This window comes from Ochotona curzoniae, unplaced genomic scaffold, assembly GCF_017591425.1.
Source record: "Ochotona curzoniae isolate NIBS_2020 unplaced genomic scaffold, NIBS_Ocur_1.0 contig_4105, whole genome shotgun sequence".
Classification (NCBI taxonomy): domain Eukaryota; kingdom Metazoa; phylum Chordata; class Mammalia; order Lagomorpha; family Ochotonidae; genus Ochotona; species Ochotona curzoniae.
Genome location: NW_024466129.1, coordinates 1566862 through 1581911, shown reverse-complemented (window position 1 = coordinate 1581911; position 15050 = coordinate 1566862). Strand labels below are relative to the sequence as shown.

Below are 15050 nucleotides of genomic sequence, written 5' to 3'. Positions count from 1 at the left end.
AAATGAAACCCCATTGTGTGCTTGGGATGATCTCAAGTGCTAATCAGTGAATGGACCGAACATGCTTGCAGCTCTTGTGGGAGGAATAGACACTGAATAAGTGATTATATGGTTTTTGCCCTTACCAACAATTACAACCTCAGATTTAAAAACATTCTAGTACCTATTTTTGAGATTTCAAATCTATTTACTTCTTAGTTGAAAGGCAGAAAGAAAGGGAGGAAGGGAGGAAGACGGAGAGCCCCTCCACCTGCTGGGCTGTTTCCCAGGTGCCCGCCGTGGGCCACTGTGAAGCAGGAGCAGGGGACGCGACAGGACTCCAAGCCTGAGCCATACCCTGCTGCCTCCTGGGCGTGAGTGAACAGGAGTCTGGAGCCGGAACCAGCAGGGACGTGAATCCAGTCACCACAGCATGCAACGCAGGGGGTCTCAAGCAGTGTCTGAAGTGCTGTGCCGAGTGCTTGCCCCAGCCTCAGATCTGCTCGGGGCTCCCCTTTCGTGTCCTGGGCTCGGCTCATATGCTCCTCCACAACTCCAAGAGTGTCGTGTGCTCCTGGGCTCCTTGGTGTCCAGGTAGCTGAGCACTGAGATTACCCTTCCTCAATCCGCAGTCCTTCAGCTCATGTGCTCCACTGCTTCCAGAGCCCTCTGGGGACCTGAGAGGCTGCAGCAAGGTGGGATGCTCAGGGTCCTCTGTCGGCCCCCATAGCACCTGGGGCTGGGACTCCGAGATCTTAAGCATGGCTAGCAAGTAGAATAAAGACTTCTATCAGTCCTAGGTTCACAGAGCCCTCTGGAATCATTTTGAGATTGAAGGAAACACACCACACTCTAGTCCCCAGTAGATCTGAGACACGTGTCATGAAGAGTAGGCCTTCGGACAGCAGTCCAAACTGTACTCTAGCTTTGCCACCCTTCATATTTTCTGAGTTAAATACAAAGTTTCACACTTTCAGAGTGGTTTGGGCAGACCTTTGGCACGGCCGGGAGCTGCCTCCTGTGGTGCCGGGGTGCCCTGTTCGAGTGCCAGCTCTACTCTGATGACAGTTTGATGCTGGAGGCAGCAGGTCCAGCGGTGGCGTCACTTGCTGACGGAGGTGGTGTGGACTGCATTCTGACTGCTAGCCTCAGTGTGGCCGAGCCCTGACCCTGGGCACTCAGAGACAAGTAGCAGAGGGGGATCTTTGCCTCTCAGACTCTTGCCCTCTGCGCTTTCAAGTGAATGGACACATAAATCTAGGGAGGTCTTCACAGAAAGTGGGACGGTTGGCCAGTACTCAGTTCTCATTGCTGTGTGTGGCAGCGCTTAGAGCCGGGCACTAGCTGGCTCCTGGGACAATAGTTACTGTCTGGTTTGGCACAGGCCACGGGACAGCACGGCTGTGTTTGTGTGATGTGCTGATTTGCACTGGAGCTGGCCAGTTCCTGTGTTGGACATTTGTTGCAAAGCTCCAGGAGAAGAAAGTCAGGAGCCCATCGGAAGAGGGGAACGGCAAGGGGGGCTGACAGGGAGAAGGCAGAGTTCAATTCCTGACGTGGCTTTTCTGTTCCTTATGCTTGGTTAGCCTCGGTGGACGCTGGTCTTCGAATGACAAGGGAGAGAAAATAACCACAAAGGTGAGGTAATGTGATTCGCTTTTCCTTTCTGTGCATATTTAGCATATTTTAGAATATTTTAGCACATGGCTAAAATAAGATCAGGTCAGATGGCAAGATGCCAGCGGTGAGAAAAGTCTTCCAGCTGCAGCTCGTGCACTTGGGCACACAGGGTAGGAAACTCACCCCAGTGACAGAAGGTAAAGTAATAGCCGCTTGATTCTTTCTGGGCAGTCCTCCTGGGATCATCCTCTCTCTTACTAAAGGAATCCCATTTCACAAGGGAAAAGGAATTGGGAGTGGGAGCACCGAGTTTCCTGTTGACTGTTTCCAGGCCCCATTGTTTAAAGACGCAGATTCCAGTTACTCTGGAATAAGGTCACTGTTGGATTTCTCTTTTCCTTCAGCACGCCTTTGATAGGCTTACTGAATTACCTTAGCATCCCTCTGCAGGATGGCAGTGTTGAGGTGCACATGTGGTTCATTATAAGGGATCCCTCAAAACCTGGAATATGTCAGATCCGCTACGGGAGGACTTGCAGGCAATTGAATGGAAACTCATTGGTACACGTTCTTTCATTCAACATGTTAAAAGGTTTTCTTGAAATGCTCATAATCTTTTACTTTTGCCTTTTTTTTTTCTTTTTAATTTTTGCAGTTGGGCTACTGTATGTCCATTTTGAAAAGAAGATTCATCGTACTTCCCTGAGGGGTGGAGTCAAATTAATGTCCACCTTCATACCCCAGCTCGACCGGGGAGGGCTCACCTGGCAAGGAGTTTGCTCGGAAGCTCTGGAAGCATTCACTGCTATATTTATTTTATGAGCGATCGGAAGACGACTGTCGACACCTGCCGTTTTCAGCAGTTGCATTATACTTGAAATGTTCCAAGTTCTTGCAGGTAACATAAGCTCCCCGCAGCACTCCTGGCACAGCACAGGCAACCTCGCTTGCAGCAGGCAGTGAGTTATGCGAGTCCATTACCGCAGCTCAACGAGAACGGCACTGCCATTTTAATTTGTGAAACTGCTGTAATTAGTTTCTCCCTCATACTTTTCAGAGTACGGTTATTCTTTCCACCCACTTTAGTAAATATTGAAAAATAGAACTATGTTCTGTATTCTGAGTTATTGGAAACCAAGTTTAGGAAAAATTAACATTCTTATATTGTGTAGTGCTTTCTGATGTCTTCCCATCTTGTTTTTCAAAGTTAAAGTCAAATTTCATGGCTGACTCTATTTCAAAAAGGCTTTGAAAGACACATGGGGAGAAGGAAGCGCTGTGGTGGTGACGTCAGCCACCAGTCCCCGTCGGATCTGTGACTTGGAACACAGCCTGGACAACCTGAGAGGCCACCCACCCAAAGCTCCTGGCTTCGGCTGGCTCAGCCTTGTCTAGAGAGTGAGCTGATGCTTATGCCTGGGGCTCAGGGCCCAGGTGAAGCAGATTCCAATTCTCACAGGTCAGAGAACAACTTGGAGTCGTGTGTAGGTTACTATCTCCTTTACTCTGTGGCAGTGAGAAATAGAAAAGAAGAGCCACTGGGCCCCGACAGCAGTGGCTGCAGGATCCCTGCCTGTGTGTCCCCGCCAGTGGCTGCAGGATCTCTGCCTGTGTGTCCCCGACAGCAGTGGCCGCAGGATCTCTGCCTGTGTGTCCCCGACAGCAGAGGCTGCAGGATCCCGGCAGTGTGTCCCTGACAGCAGAGGCCGCAGGATCCCTGCAGTGTGTCCCTGACAGCAGAGGCCGCAGGATCCCTGCAGTGTGTCCCTGACAGCAGAGGCCGCAGGATCCCTGCAGTGTGTCCCTGACAGCAGAGGCCGCAGGATCCCTGCCTGTGTGTCCCCGACAGCAGTGGCCGCAGGATCCCTGCAGTGTGTCCCTGACAGCAGTGGCCGCAGGATCCCTGCATGTGTCCCTGACAGCAGTGGCCGCAGGATCCCTGCCTGTGTGTCCCTGACAGCAGTGGCCGCAGGATCCCTGCAGTGTGTCCCTGACAGCAGTGGCCGCAGGATCCCTGCCAGTGTGTCCCTGACAGCAGAGGCCGCAGGATCCCTGCAGTGTGTCCCTGACAGCAGTGGCTGCAGGATCCCTGCCTGTGTGTCCCCGACAGTGGCTGCAGGATCCCTGCAGTGTGTCCCTGACAGCAGTGGCTGCAGGATCTCTGCCTGTGTGTCCCCGCCAGTGGCCGCAGGATCCCTGCCTGTGTGTCCCCGACAGCAGTGGCTGCAGGATCCCTGCAGTGTGTCCCTGACAGCAGAGAGAGCTGCGAGGCCACCAGGCTCTCAGGACCCACAGGGGCCAGAGAAGGCGAAGGACTGCAAATGACTTCTGCAAGAGCCAGCTTCATGGAGGACTGCGCAGCCTGAGGACACAGCGAGAAAGCAGCTGTCCACAGATGCTGAACCAGGCCTCAGCCGCCACTGCCCACGACTCAACCCTGACTCCCAGACCGCCCAATGACCAGCGCTGTGGGAAAGGCAGGCCTCAGCAGTCAGTGCCTTGACCCCGGACCCGCAGGCCACTCAATGACCAGCACTGCAGGAAACGCTTGTCGCTTAAGCCACCCAGTCTACAACTTGCATCAGAGCAGTCCAAGTGGACTCGGACTGTAGCAAGCGATCATTATCTCTAAGGTTCATTCTTTTATCAACAAACAGGGAAACTCGAGGCACAAAGGAGCGATAGTTTGAAATTTTAGTGATTTGTCTAAAAGGCAGAGAAACCATTCATCCCCAAGACTAACGGCTGTGGCTGCGCTCAAAGAGCACAGAGCCCACGTGGGTGCTAGAGACCCAAGTCCTCGCTCTAACCTTTGCTGCCTCAGTTGTATCTCTGCAGGAAGCTAGATGAGAAGCAGGGCAGCCTGGACTTGAACACAGGCGCTCAGGTACGGGATGTGGGCAACCCCAGCAGCACCTTAACCTCTGTGCCACAGCGCATGCCCCAGCCATCTCAGTAAGGTATCGGCCAAGAACAGACCATGAGACTCAGGGCTCAGAAGTACGTGAAGCAGGCGAGCCTGGGAAGCCTTCAGCTGCCTCTCCATTTTCAGTGCGTCAAATCACAGGGTTGTGTCTTCTGAGAAACCTATTCACGCTAATCCTAGTAACAAGGACACCTCTGCCCTTGGCGACACGACTGCACAGCAGTTCTTCAAAGTGTGACAAGAGAATTCTGTGATCCGGTTTTAACGAAGAATTTTATTTGCTGATCTCCAGAAAGCAAAGTTCAGAAAAATAGCAACCCCTTGCAAGAGTCCTGTAATAAAATACTGTCCATCAATCATGCTGTGAGCCCTTCCATGTGCAATGACATCAAGGGGACAATGCGTGTGGAAGGCACGTGGCATTAGACACAGCTCTGGCTGTCTCCCTGGTGGGTGGTGCACCTCTGCTCCAACCTCTCCCTGAACTGAAAATGGATCCCATTTCAACCACTCCACCCCCCCCCATTTTTAAAAATAGTTATCTACTAGAAAAGTACACAAAGTCAATCTTTCTTCCGGTTATGGTTAAAACACTGATTAAAGAACTTTCAAGTGAAATTCCTAAGTTCTTGGGTTCCAGGTAGTACCTGTAGATATTTACAGAGATCTTTTCTCCAAATGGGTTAGCAGAAGAGAGGAACAGTTAAGAGAAGCAGCAGTCAGCCTAGGATGGAGCGAAGCAGGCTTCTCAATCAAGAGATGTTATTCATTGATCACAAACAGCAGAGACCCACCAAGACGGGAGCTTTCACACACATGGCGTGTTCCCCAGGGCCCAGCCAGCTCAGCCTGCTGACGCCTGGGAACGGGACAAACGCTGGTGACGTCACACAGTAAAGAAGCCCAAGGTACTTGAGTGTCATTTTCATTTAATAAGTCAGCAGTACGGTGACCTAAAGACCCAGGCGGTGATTAAACTGAGATGTTTGCATGGAATTGTTAGGAAAACATGATTGGCAGCTGGCATGTTGCGGTTCACTGTGCTACACGAGCAGCCCCGGCCGTGATTTCTCTAGGGCTGGGGCGTGTAGCGGAGGTATTTCTTGCCAGACGGAAGCTCTTTGGTGAAGACTCCTTTGGGGAAAAGGGTTTTGGCCTCCTCTTCAGGGATGGTTGGAAGGACCATCACACTATCTCCCTCCTGTTGGGAGAAGTTGAGAATGTTGAAATTCAATCTTACGGTGAAGCTTAAAGATCTTCAAACATTAACTCCGGAAAGGCAGCCAGTGAGAATGACCAAGTGTTCTTTATTTCCCCAGAGCCCATTTTTCCACCTGCTGGTATGAAACGGTCTTGTTTTGAAATCAGCAACGGCTAGCCACCGTCCTTTATTTACCTTTTCATTCTGACTCCATCCTGCGCTAATGAATCCCCTGCTTCACGTTTTGTCCCGTCGCCCCCACCTCTTGCTGTTTAGGCCTCCCTTCCATAGCACTACTACGCCAAGTTCACGTGAAGGGCACTCATTGGGAGTGCCCTTTCCTCAGGCGGGCACTGTGTGGCCACCTGTCTCCTCCCTGGGAGAAAGACATGCCTCCACAGAGAACACAACACTCCCGCTCCCGCGTCCCCATGCCCTGCCACTCTGCTGGGTGATTCTTTGTAGCTCCTGAAATCACTGCTCATCAGACCACCTACCGATCCAAGCTCTGCAGGGCAGGGACTCCATCGCGCAGTGTCTTCAAGTTTACAAAGGGCCCACAAGCTAGTGCAGTGGGCAGAGCACTGCCCGTGACAGTGGCATCCCACACATGCACGAGTGTGAAATCTGGGCTGCTCCACCTCGATCCAGCTCCCTGCTAGGGCACCATCACCCAGTGCCTGGGCTCCTGCCGCCCACGTGGGAGGCCTGCATGAGGCTCCTGCTTCCTGACCTCAGAGCAGCCCAGCTCTGGCCAATGAGGCAGTGGACCAGTGGATGGAAGACCTCGCTTTCTAATTCTGGCTTTCAAATAAATAAATTAGATGCTAAATCCAAAGAAAAAGCTAAGCATGTATTTCAACGTTTTGGCGTCTCCCCAGTGTCTGGGCTCAGTAAACACAGACTCAGTTAATGGACACAGAACTTACATGATTTGCCTATTGGAGAAAAACATATAAAACATATAAAAACAAACCAGTAAGACCTCATATTCAGGTTAGCATGTTTAAAAAATATGAAGCAATCCCACGGATTGTAAATTCGCATTTCACAGAATTCTGGGAAAATTTAAAGAAGACAGAAGCCTAAGAGAAATAAAATCCTTCACGATGCTAATATGGCAATAGCCTTCCAGCCACAACTTGGGAAAAGTGATCAATTCTGCTTTTGCTATCTGGAAAGTACTAACAAAAGGCTTTAAAAAAAATCCCCTTGTATTAACAAAAGGCATGATTCTGACCAAACAAGTTGTCCAAATTCTGTAGGATTCGGAAAGCAACACAGGGAGTTTGTACTTCAAGACCCTGAGAACGCGCACTTGCTCCTGATGGACTGGGGGTTCGCCCCAGCCCAGCCAGCACAGACCCCACAGGCCGCTGTCCAGGCCAGTGGGGACCCACCCTGGGGCCCCTCGTACCTTCCAATCCACCGGGGTGGCAACTCTCTTCTCTGCGGTCAGCTGGAGAGAGTTAACCACTCTGAGGATCTCATCAAAGTTCCTGCCCGTGGTGGCTGGGTACAGGATGGACAACTTCAGCTTCTTATCGGGCCCGAAGATGAACACCTGCAGGCACGGGGAGGCAGGAAGTGTCTCCAGGGCTCGTGAAGGGAGCTGTGCACTCACCCACAAACAGCAGCACCCAGGACCTCCCCGGGGAGCCGGAGCAGACGCCCTCTCCACACAAGGGGATCACACTGGGGCTGGCTGTTCAGGAGAGGCCCTGGGAAGACACCGCGCACACCAGTGCCAAAGGGCACCGATGCCTGTCCTCAAATGGCCGTACTTTCCTGGGCCTGGGTTTGGTTTCTGGCAGGCAGAAGACACAGTTGAGAAGGATTCAAAAACGGCTCACTGTGATGAAGGGCTGTTGGAGAGCTAGAGGAGTGTTCTCAGTTTTAGAGTCTGTCTTGGGAAAAGCTGCTGATTTTTCTGTTGAATCTCCAGAGCTCTAAATCAGGCATTAAGAAATCTGGCTGGGCCCGGCGCAGTAGCCCAGTGGCTAAAGTCCTCGCCTAGCATGTGCCAGGATCTCATATGGGTTCCAGTTCTAATCTCAGCAGCCCTGCTTCCATTTCAGCATTGTGGCCCGGGAACGCAGTCGAGGATAGCTCGACTTGGGACCCTGACCCCACATGGGAGACCCAAAGGAAGCTCCTGGCTTCTGGCTCCTGATCAGCGCAGCTCCAGCCATTGCAGATACTTGAGGAGTGAATCAGCGGACAGAAGATCTTACTCTGTCTCTCCTTCTCTCTGTGTATCTGACTTTCCAATAAAAAATAAATAAAAGAAAAAAAAAAATCTGGCTGAGGGGCTGGGGCGCAGGGCGTTAAGCTGCAGCCCAATTAACACAGCTGAGACATCAGTGGGAGAGTGCCCGGTACCTGGGCCCGACGCCCGTGTGGGAGACCTGGCTGCTGGGGCAACGTGGAGAGCGTGTCAGTGCTCGAAAGCTGCTTTTCTGCCTTTCCTTCCCTCTCTGTAACTAATAAACAACCCCTCCACTGGCCTGCTTCCCTCGCCGCTCCCGAGCCGACTCACCACGCGCGCCGTCACGGGCATGTTCTTTTCGTCCCTCTCTGCCGGGTCCAGCATGCCCAGGAGGATGGCCAGGTCCCGGTTCTTGTCATCAATGATGGGGAAAGGCAGCTTTTCTGTGGGAGCCTCACCATTGTAGGCGTTGATATCCTGAAAGGCACGGAACGAGAACCGCGAGGCTGAGGGACCCTCTCAGTGTTACCAACGTATGTCTTCCGGGTCAGGGAACAGGCTTATGAACAGAATCAATGTTTCTGAGAACAATTTCAGTAAGAAAACAAACTCCCTTCCCAAGGGCTCACTGCAGGAATCAGACGAGGAGGGTGAGGAGGGTCGGCATTCGGTCTACCAGCATGGCTCGAGGTCCTGTTCCCGCCTCCGTGCTGCCTGCCTGCAGAACGCAACAGCACTGCTCCACAAGTGGGCACAGCCAGATGCCAACACAGGGTGCTGGGTGCTCAGACGCTGGGAAAGCCACCACAATGCTGCCAGTTCTAGAACAAGCCTGATACTGCAGTGAGCAAAGCAAATTCTGTAGATGTTATCTTTGCTTCCAAAGCACCAGGATTCAGATACTCAACTGGAAGATCGACACTGAGAAATCAAAGAGGAACAAAAACCCAACACAAGACTTGGAACAACCCAAGGAGCTAAGTATGAACTTTAAGGACAGAGGAGTAAAAAGGCAGATGGAGGGCAGGCCCGGCGAAGCCCAGAAGACAGAGCTGGTTCTGAACTGCAGTAGGGGTTCTCCCAACTAGGGCGATGGATTCTTCCACTCCTCCCCTTGGGGAGTGAATCACTGGACAGAAGATCTTCCTCTCTGTCTCTCCTCCTCTCTGTACATCTGACTTTCCAATAAAAATAAATAAATCTTAAAAAAAAAATTTTAAAAAGAAACTGCGCTACAGCCAGCGTGTCACCTAGCGTGACCGTGTGAGCAAGTACTGGCAAGGACTGCAGGTGGCCTACGCAGCACGGCAGGCAGCCAGCGTGTCACCTAGTGTGACCGTGTGAGCAAGCGCTGGCTAGGACCGCAGGTGGCCTGCGCAGCACAGCAGCACATGGGGTCGCGATGGTATCCATGAGCCATGCAGGCTAGTCAGAGCAGAAACAATTACAGGAAAGTGAAAACCTGGCTGGCCGTTTCAGGAAGTGGAGGAAAAGATGATTTAAAGTTGCAAGTGGAAGTATTTTATTAATCATGTGCAGCCTGGGAAGTGAAACAGCGGGCGGATGGCACAAGATATGAAACATGGGTGGGCTTCGCAGCAAGAGATGTGGCATTAAACATCTTCCAAATGGACACCGCATCGTCCCATGAGCTAAGCGCGCGTCAGGAGTGGGACACTGCTTCTGACCTGACAGTGTATGGACTGTTCTGCTGACACAATGTTTTAAACTTCAAGGGCGGAAGTTCACCTGGCAGAATGTACCTAGGGACACTGATACTGCTCAGGAGGTATTATGCAATTGGCTATGAAGTCTTCCCATAAGGAAGTGTAATTCTGATTATTGCTGTGCAGTGATTCTCCACCCTGTTCTATTCACCAACACAGAGGAGCCGTGGCTCAGCACCACTGCGGCGTTTTCTTCTCTCCCAGACCGGGTGAGGTCCCAGCCTGGTATCAAGTACGTCAGTTTGAGGTTCAAATGACACTGCCATTATTTTCTAGCTGGCCAATGTTGGGCAAACCCCTCCATCTCTGTGAGTGAAACAAAAAAAAACACATAATCTCATCCCTGAAACGAGAGCAGAGCTGACACGCCTAACCTCAAGGGCTCGCTAAGCCGCTAAGGGGAAACCGTGTGTGAGAATGTTGTAGAAATGCTGGTCTCCATCCACTGCCAAGTGTAAGGAATGAAAGAGAAATCTACCCCACAAAAGATCGCCTTTCCTTTTCCTCCTACAATCTTCTGATCTGAGACAATAAGGACTAAGCTGTACTACTCTGTCCTTTAGTCAGCTGCATGCACTTGACACAGAGCCTGGCACAGGCAGCCCTCAAACTGCAGCCGCACTGCTTAGTAACACACTGTGGCTATGACCTTTAAAAGCAAGCTGCTAAGGCAGGTTTGGACCACCACGCTCGCTGTCAGGTACACCCTCCTGCGGCAGTACCGACCACCTAAGACGAGCCAGGTCCTGAGCACTCTGCAGCACTGCCCAGCCAGGAGCCTCTGCTCGCGCTCAGCCTGCACACTCATGGGCAGAAGGCAACACGCACACGGTAGCTGCTGGGGACTCGGACCCGAAAGGCTGCCAGCACTTTACAAGTAAGCCTCATAGCTGTCATCTGAGCGGAGACTGTCAGGCAAGCCACACACATGTATCTGGAAGGTGAATCTGGATACGTAAACCAGACATATGGCATGAAAAAAAAAGTTAGGAATGGCTCCTTGGTTCTGGCTTGAGCAACTGCAAAAATGAGGCTGGCATTGGCTGAGAGGAGTGCGACTCTGGGATTGGGCAGGTGAGGCGTGAGAAGACTGGGCGTCCGAGGGACAGTCAGAGGGGGCAGTGGCCACACCAACCTGGAACCCCAGGAACTGGCCTAGAGAAGGAGGGTTGAAAACCAGTGTCTATCTACACAGCAGTTCAGTATGGGAGTGAATGGACTGAGTCAGTGGAAGAGGGCAGAGACCAGAGAAGAGCAAGAATAAATTTGGGGCAACATTCCTATAAATTAGCATAAAACATCAGGGTAAGCCTGAGCAGGACGGCTAGGCCACGGTGTCCTGGAGGCCATGAGAGGACCAAAGTGATAGCTGAGCTGAACACTGCTGGCAGACGGAGCCAGGCGCATTTCACAATGCGGAGGTCATGTTCTAAACCTTAAACCCGAGGTATACTCAGACCTCAAGAACCAAGCTTATGTGTAATTAGCCAGTTTGTAATTGTGGCATGTGGAACAATGAATCAGTTTCAAGCGGACACCACCCGGGTGCCACCTAACTCAATCCAGTTCTCACACGGTCCACCGGGCCAGCGCTGAGGTCCCCAGACCCACAGGACTGGCCCCACCTCTGATGACACTCTTAAGTTTTAGGGAATTTCACACTCGTGCTTTGAACAACTGGCCATCAAGTGTGTCCCCGAGCCCTCTGGCGCTCCGTCAGCTTTCCAAAGGGCTCAGAGCCCAGGGGCCGCACTTACTGGCTTGTCAGGATGGCCGGTGATGAAGAGACCCACAGGTGGACGTGTGGGCAGAGGGGAGGGAGCACCGAGTCCTCCCCAGCAATGGCTCAGGTTCAACGACCCTGCAGCTCCTCAAAGCCAGTGCTGGAATACCTGTGGAAGCCTCATCAGATGCACCGCCTGCTGACGAAAAGCTCATACCCTCCTCCTCCTCAGAGGCTGGAAGTCATCTCAGCACGCCCTCCTTGGATCAGCCCCAATGCTGAAGCCAGCTAAGGGCTACCAGCCAGTCGACGGCTTAGCACACACAGACATACGCATCCCTTTGGAGACTCCACAGGCTGCACCAGCAGAAAGGCCAGGTGCACAGTACTGTACCTTGCTCCAAGCAAGATGGTCCTCAACGCTGTCTACTGAGAGGGCGATCATCTTAACATTCCTCTTGGCAAATTCCGGGGCCAGCTTCGCAGCTCTGCCGAGCTCTGTGGTGCACACCGGGGTGAAGTCCCGGGGGTGGGAGAACAGAATGCCCCATCTGAAACAAAGGACACAGCTGATGAAGAGCTGCCAACATCGCGCAGTTGTAAAGCCACAATTCCTAGCAAAGCAAACCAAAAAAAAAGGTTTACTTTCTCAAATGAATGCTTAGGAAGCCACTGACTGGGGAGGGCTTATGTTTTACCTCCAGCGAGGCCTATGTTTACAGCCCAATTCAAAGATACAAAATTCAAGATGGCATTTAAAAATAGCAATTTTAGGGTGTTGTCTCTTTTAATAGCGAACAAGTCACCCTGACTGACTCCCTTCTAGCTAATAAAATCTGTGTGCTACCCAAGCCAAAAGCTTGGTGAAGTCACTTTTTATTTCTCTGTTTTGTGTGTTTTCCTGGCAGAGACCACGAAGCTCAGCTCTGACAAGGCATGTTTCAATGTGTGCTGTGTCCAAGCGCACATTTGCCTGCAACAGTGAACAGGTGACGTAAGCGAACCACATAGGGACCTCTCTGATTCAAGTAAAACTGCAGCTGACACTTGGCTTTATTATAAAACCTTTTGCAAATGCACTAATGTGCAAACAGGACAGCCAGGGTTTGCGCCCTAACAACCCAGAACACTTGGGTGGCTCCACCCAGCTCCTGCTCGGTAGCTGTAATAGACTCTAACTGCAGGTGCTCAGATAAATGCAGATTTCTGCTTCATCATCCTCTTAAGGCTAAAACCACACAGATTTGCAGCACATTTTGAGTCATTAAGAAACTTTGAGGGCCACTTCTCCTTGACAACAAATGCTCTCTCAACTGAACAGGAAATTCTTAAAAAATTATATTATTTATCACAAAGGTGAGGGGGTTGCAGACCCATATGGGCTTCTGATGAGAAAATAAATGCTTAGTTTTCCATTTAACATTCAGTTCTCCACACCCTCAACTGACTCACACCAATTACGGGGTGTCCTAAGCCAGTAGATCTAGCCTGGACACTACGCTGACCTCTGGCACAAAAAGAACAATACAGATAACAAGGGAACCTCCTTCTTCTTGAGACAAGACTGAAAAACAGGGCGGAAGTCCCGAGACAAAAGAAACAGGTTCCTTTACATGAAGAGCCAGGGCGGGACGCAGACTTTCTGAGGCAAGTTATCCAGCTCCGGGCCTTAGATGTTTTCAGAAAGGATTTAAGCAAGAGTGAGATGAGACTCCACCAAAGCAGAGAAAAAGTGGATCCGGGAATTTGGTAAAGAGGAAGCAAGTTAGGAAATTCCTTGTTTCGGTGTGGGCCACAGAGTCTGGTTCGCTCACCCGTGCCACGGAGTGGGCACTAAGCCACCGGGCAGTCAAACACCCACCCAGCACATGGCCAGAAAGGGGCTGAACCCCAGGAATGTCTCAGCTTGGTCTGCCTTCTTCCCAAGTCTTCCTACTGCTGCTCTTAAGAGCAATTCAATGACTTTACACCACTCCACGCCTTCCAGCCTTCTTCGAGGAGGTCCCTGCCCACCAAGCCCCCGAAGCCCACCGTCCTCTCTATACTGTGTGTGCCCCTAGACACGCCTGCGTGTTACTCGCTCACAGAAGCAGACACTTGGCCCTCTTCTTCCAGATGGCTCCCTGATGGGCACCACTCTCAGTCACTCCTGGGGGGGATCCCAGGCCAAGAAACGGCAGCCCAGAAGGACCCCGGCCTCACGCTCGGGGTTGCAGCATGCTTTCCCACCTTCAGTCAGCACTTCCGGGCGGTGAGAGCTGCAGGTGGGGGAGGCGGGTATGTTCTGAAAGGCCCACAAGGGTTGGAGAAACGCTAATATCTAGATTCTGAACAGGAGGCTGGCCACGACCTCTGCTTCTGCACACTCCGTTGCCTTCAAGGTCTCAATGTTCCATCTCACTGATTTTCCATTCTATTCCTCCAAGGTTAACTGTTCCCTGGTCTGAGATGGGGCAGAGTGGGCCTGCGGTAGGAGGCTCTGGCCCACGTTCCCAGCACAGGCTTGTTCAAGCACTGCTTTGATGAACTTCTCTGCCTCTCTGGCCACTGTGCTTTGAAAAGTTTGCAGAGCGGAGGCGCGGGGCGTGGACGCCTGCCTGCAAGCTTGCCCGTGCAACTGCACAGGCCCATCAGCCTCCGCGTGCCAACTCTGCACCCTCAAGTGGGCTGCACAGGAGCAGAGTCCACGCACCGGCCAGGCCAGAGCGCCGGCCACCCGCTGGGCCGCACCAGCAGGGCCGCGGGAAACAAAGGGGTCGGCGCGCATGCCCTGGCCGGCCCAGGCCTAGCGGGCAGGGCACCTCCGTGCCCCGGACACACCTACACAGGCCGGTTCCTGGTTCCTCCCCAGCCGTTACCACATCGCGGCCAGCCGGGCAGGCTCCGGGCGGTCTCTGGGTCACTTTCTGGGCAGCCCGCGCCCTTCCCCTGCAGAGGCCGCGGCCAGCAGCAGCCCTCCGCTGGCCTCACGGGCCGCCCGGCTGCCCCGGTGCGCAAAGCTGCAGGCCGAGGGCAGCTGGGAGGGCGGCGCGGCCCCGGGCCCCGGGCACCGGGCACCGGGCCCGGCCAGTGACCGCGGGCAGGACAGCGGGCGCGCCCAGGCCCGGCCGCACGGCGCGAGGCGCGGGCCGAACCCAGGCCACCCCGCGGCCACTTACGAGTCTCCCAGAAAGTCGTGGAAGCGGATGCGTCCGTGTGTGGTGTTGGCCTCGAAGTTGGGGGCCTCGTCCCCGAGAAGCAGACCTCCGGGCATGGCGGCAGCGCGGACAGACGAGCACGGCGAGGCGCGCGGCGGCAAGCAGGGTCGGCGGGTGGGCGGGGCGGAGGCGGGGCCGGGGCGAGGGGGCGGGACGGAGAGGCGGGGCCAGGCAGAAGGCGGGCCGGGGTAGAGAGGCGGGGCCGAGGCAAAGAGGCGGGCCCGGGGGCGGGGCCTGGGAGAGGCGCGCGGCGGCTGCAAGCAGCGGGCCGGCAGGTGGGCGGGGCGAAGGGCGGGAGCGGAGCCGGGGGTGGGGGGAATGAGACTGAGGGGCTGGGCCTGGCCGAGGGGCGGGGCGCTGGCCGAGGGCCGAGGGTTGAGGAGCGGGAGTCGAGGGGCGGGGCGCGCCCGGCGGTGGGCGGGGCCTGGCCGAGGGGCGGGGCTGGCCGAGGGCGGGGCGCGCGGCCTC

The 15050-nt window shown here is 53.6% G+C and overlaps 1 protein-coding gene across 1 annotated transcript; it reads right to left on the bottom strand.

Moving 5' to 3' along the window:
- Positions 1 to 4779: 4779 nt before the first annotated feature.
- On the bottom strand, positions 4780 to 14673 carry PRDX6 (peroxiredoxin 6). The gene is made up of 5 exons (XM_040984270.1): positions 14544 to 14673; positions 11780 to 11936; positions 8266 to 8412; positions 7144 to 7290; positions 4780 to 5726 (listed from the first exon to the last, which is right to left on the bottom strand). The coding sequence occupies exons 1-5, from the start codon at positions 14636 to 14638 to the stop codon at positions 5598 to 5600; spliced, it is 675 nt and encodes a 224-aa protein (XP_040840204.1). The 5' UTR covers positions 14639 to 14673; the 3' UTR covers positions 4780 to 5597.
- Between the last annotated feature and the right edge of the window lie 377 nt (positions 14674 to 15050).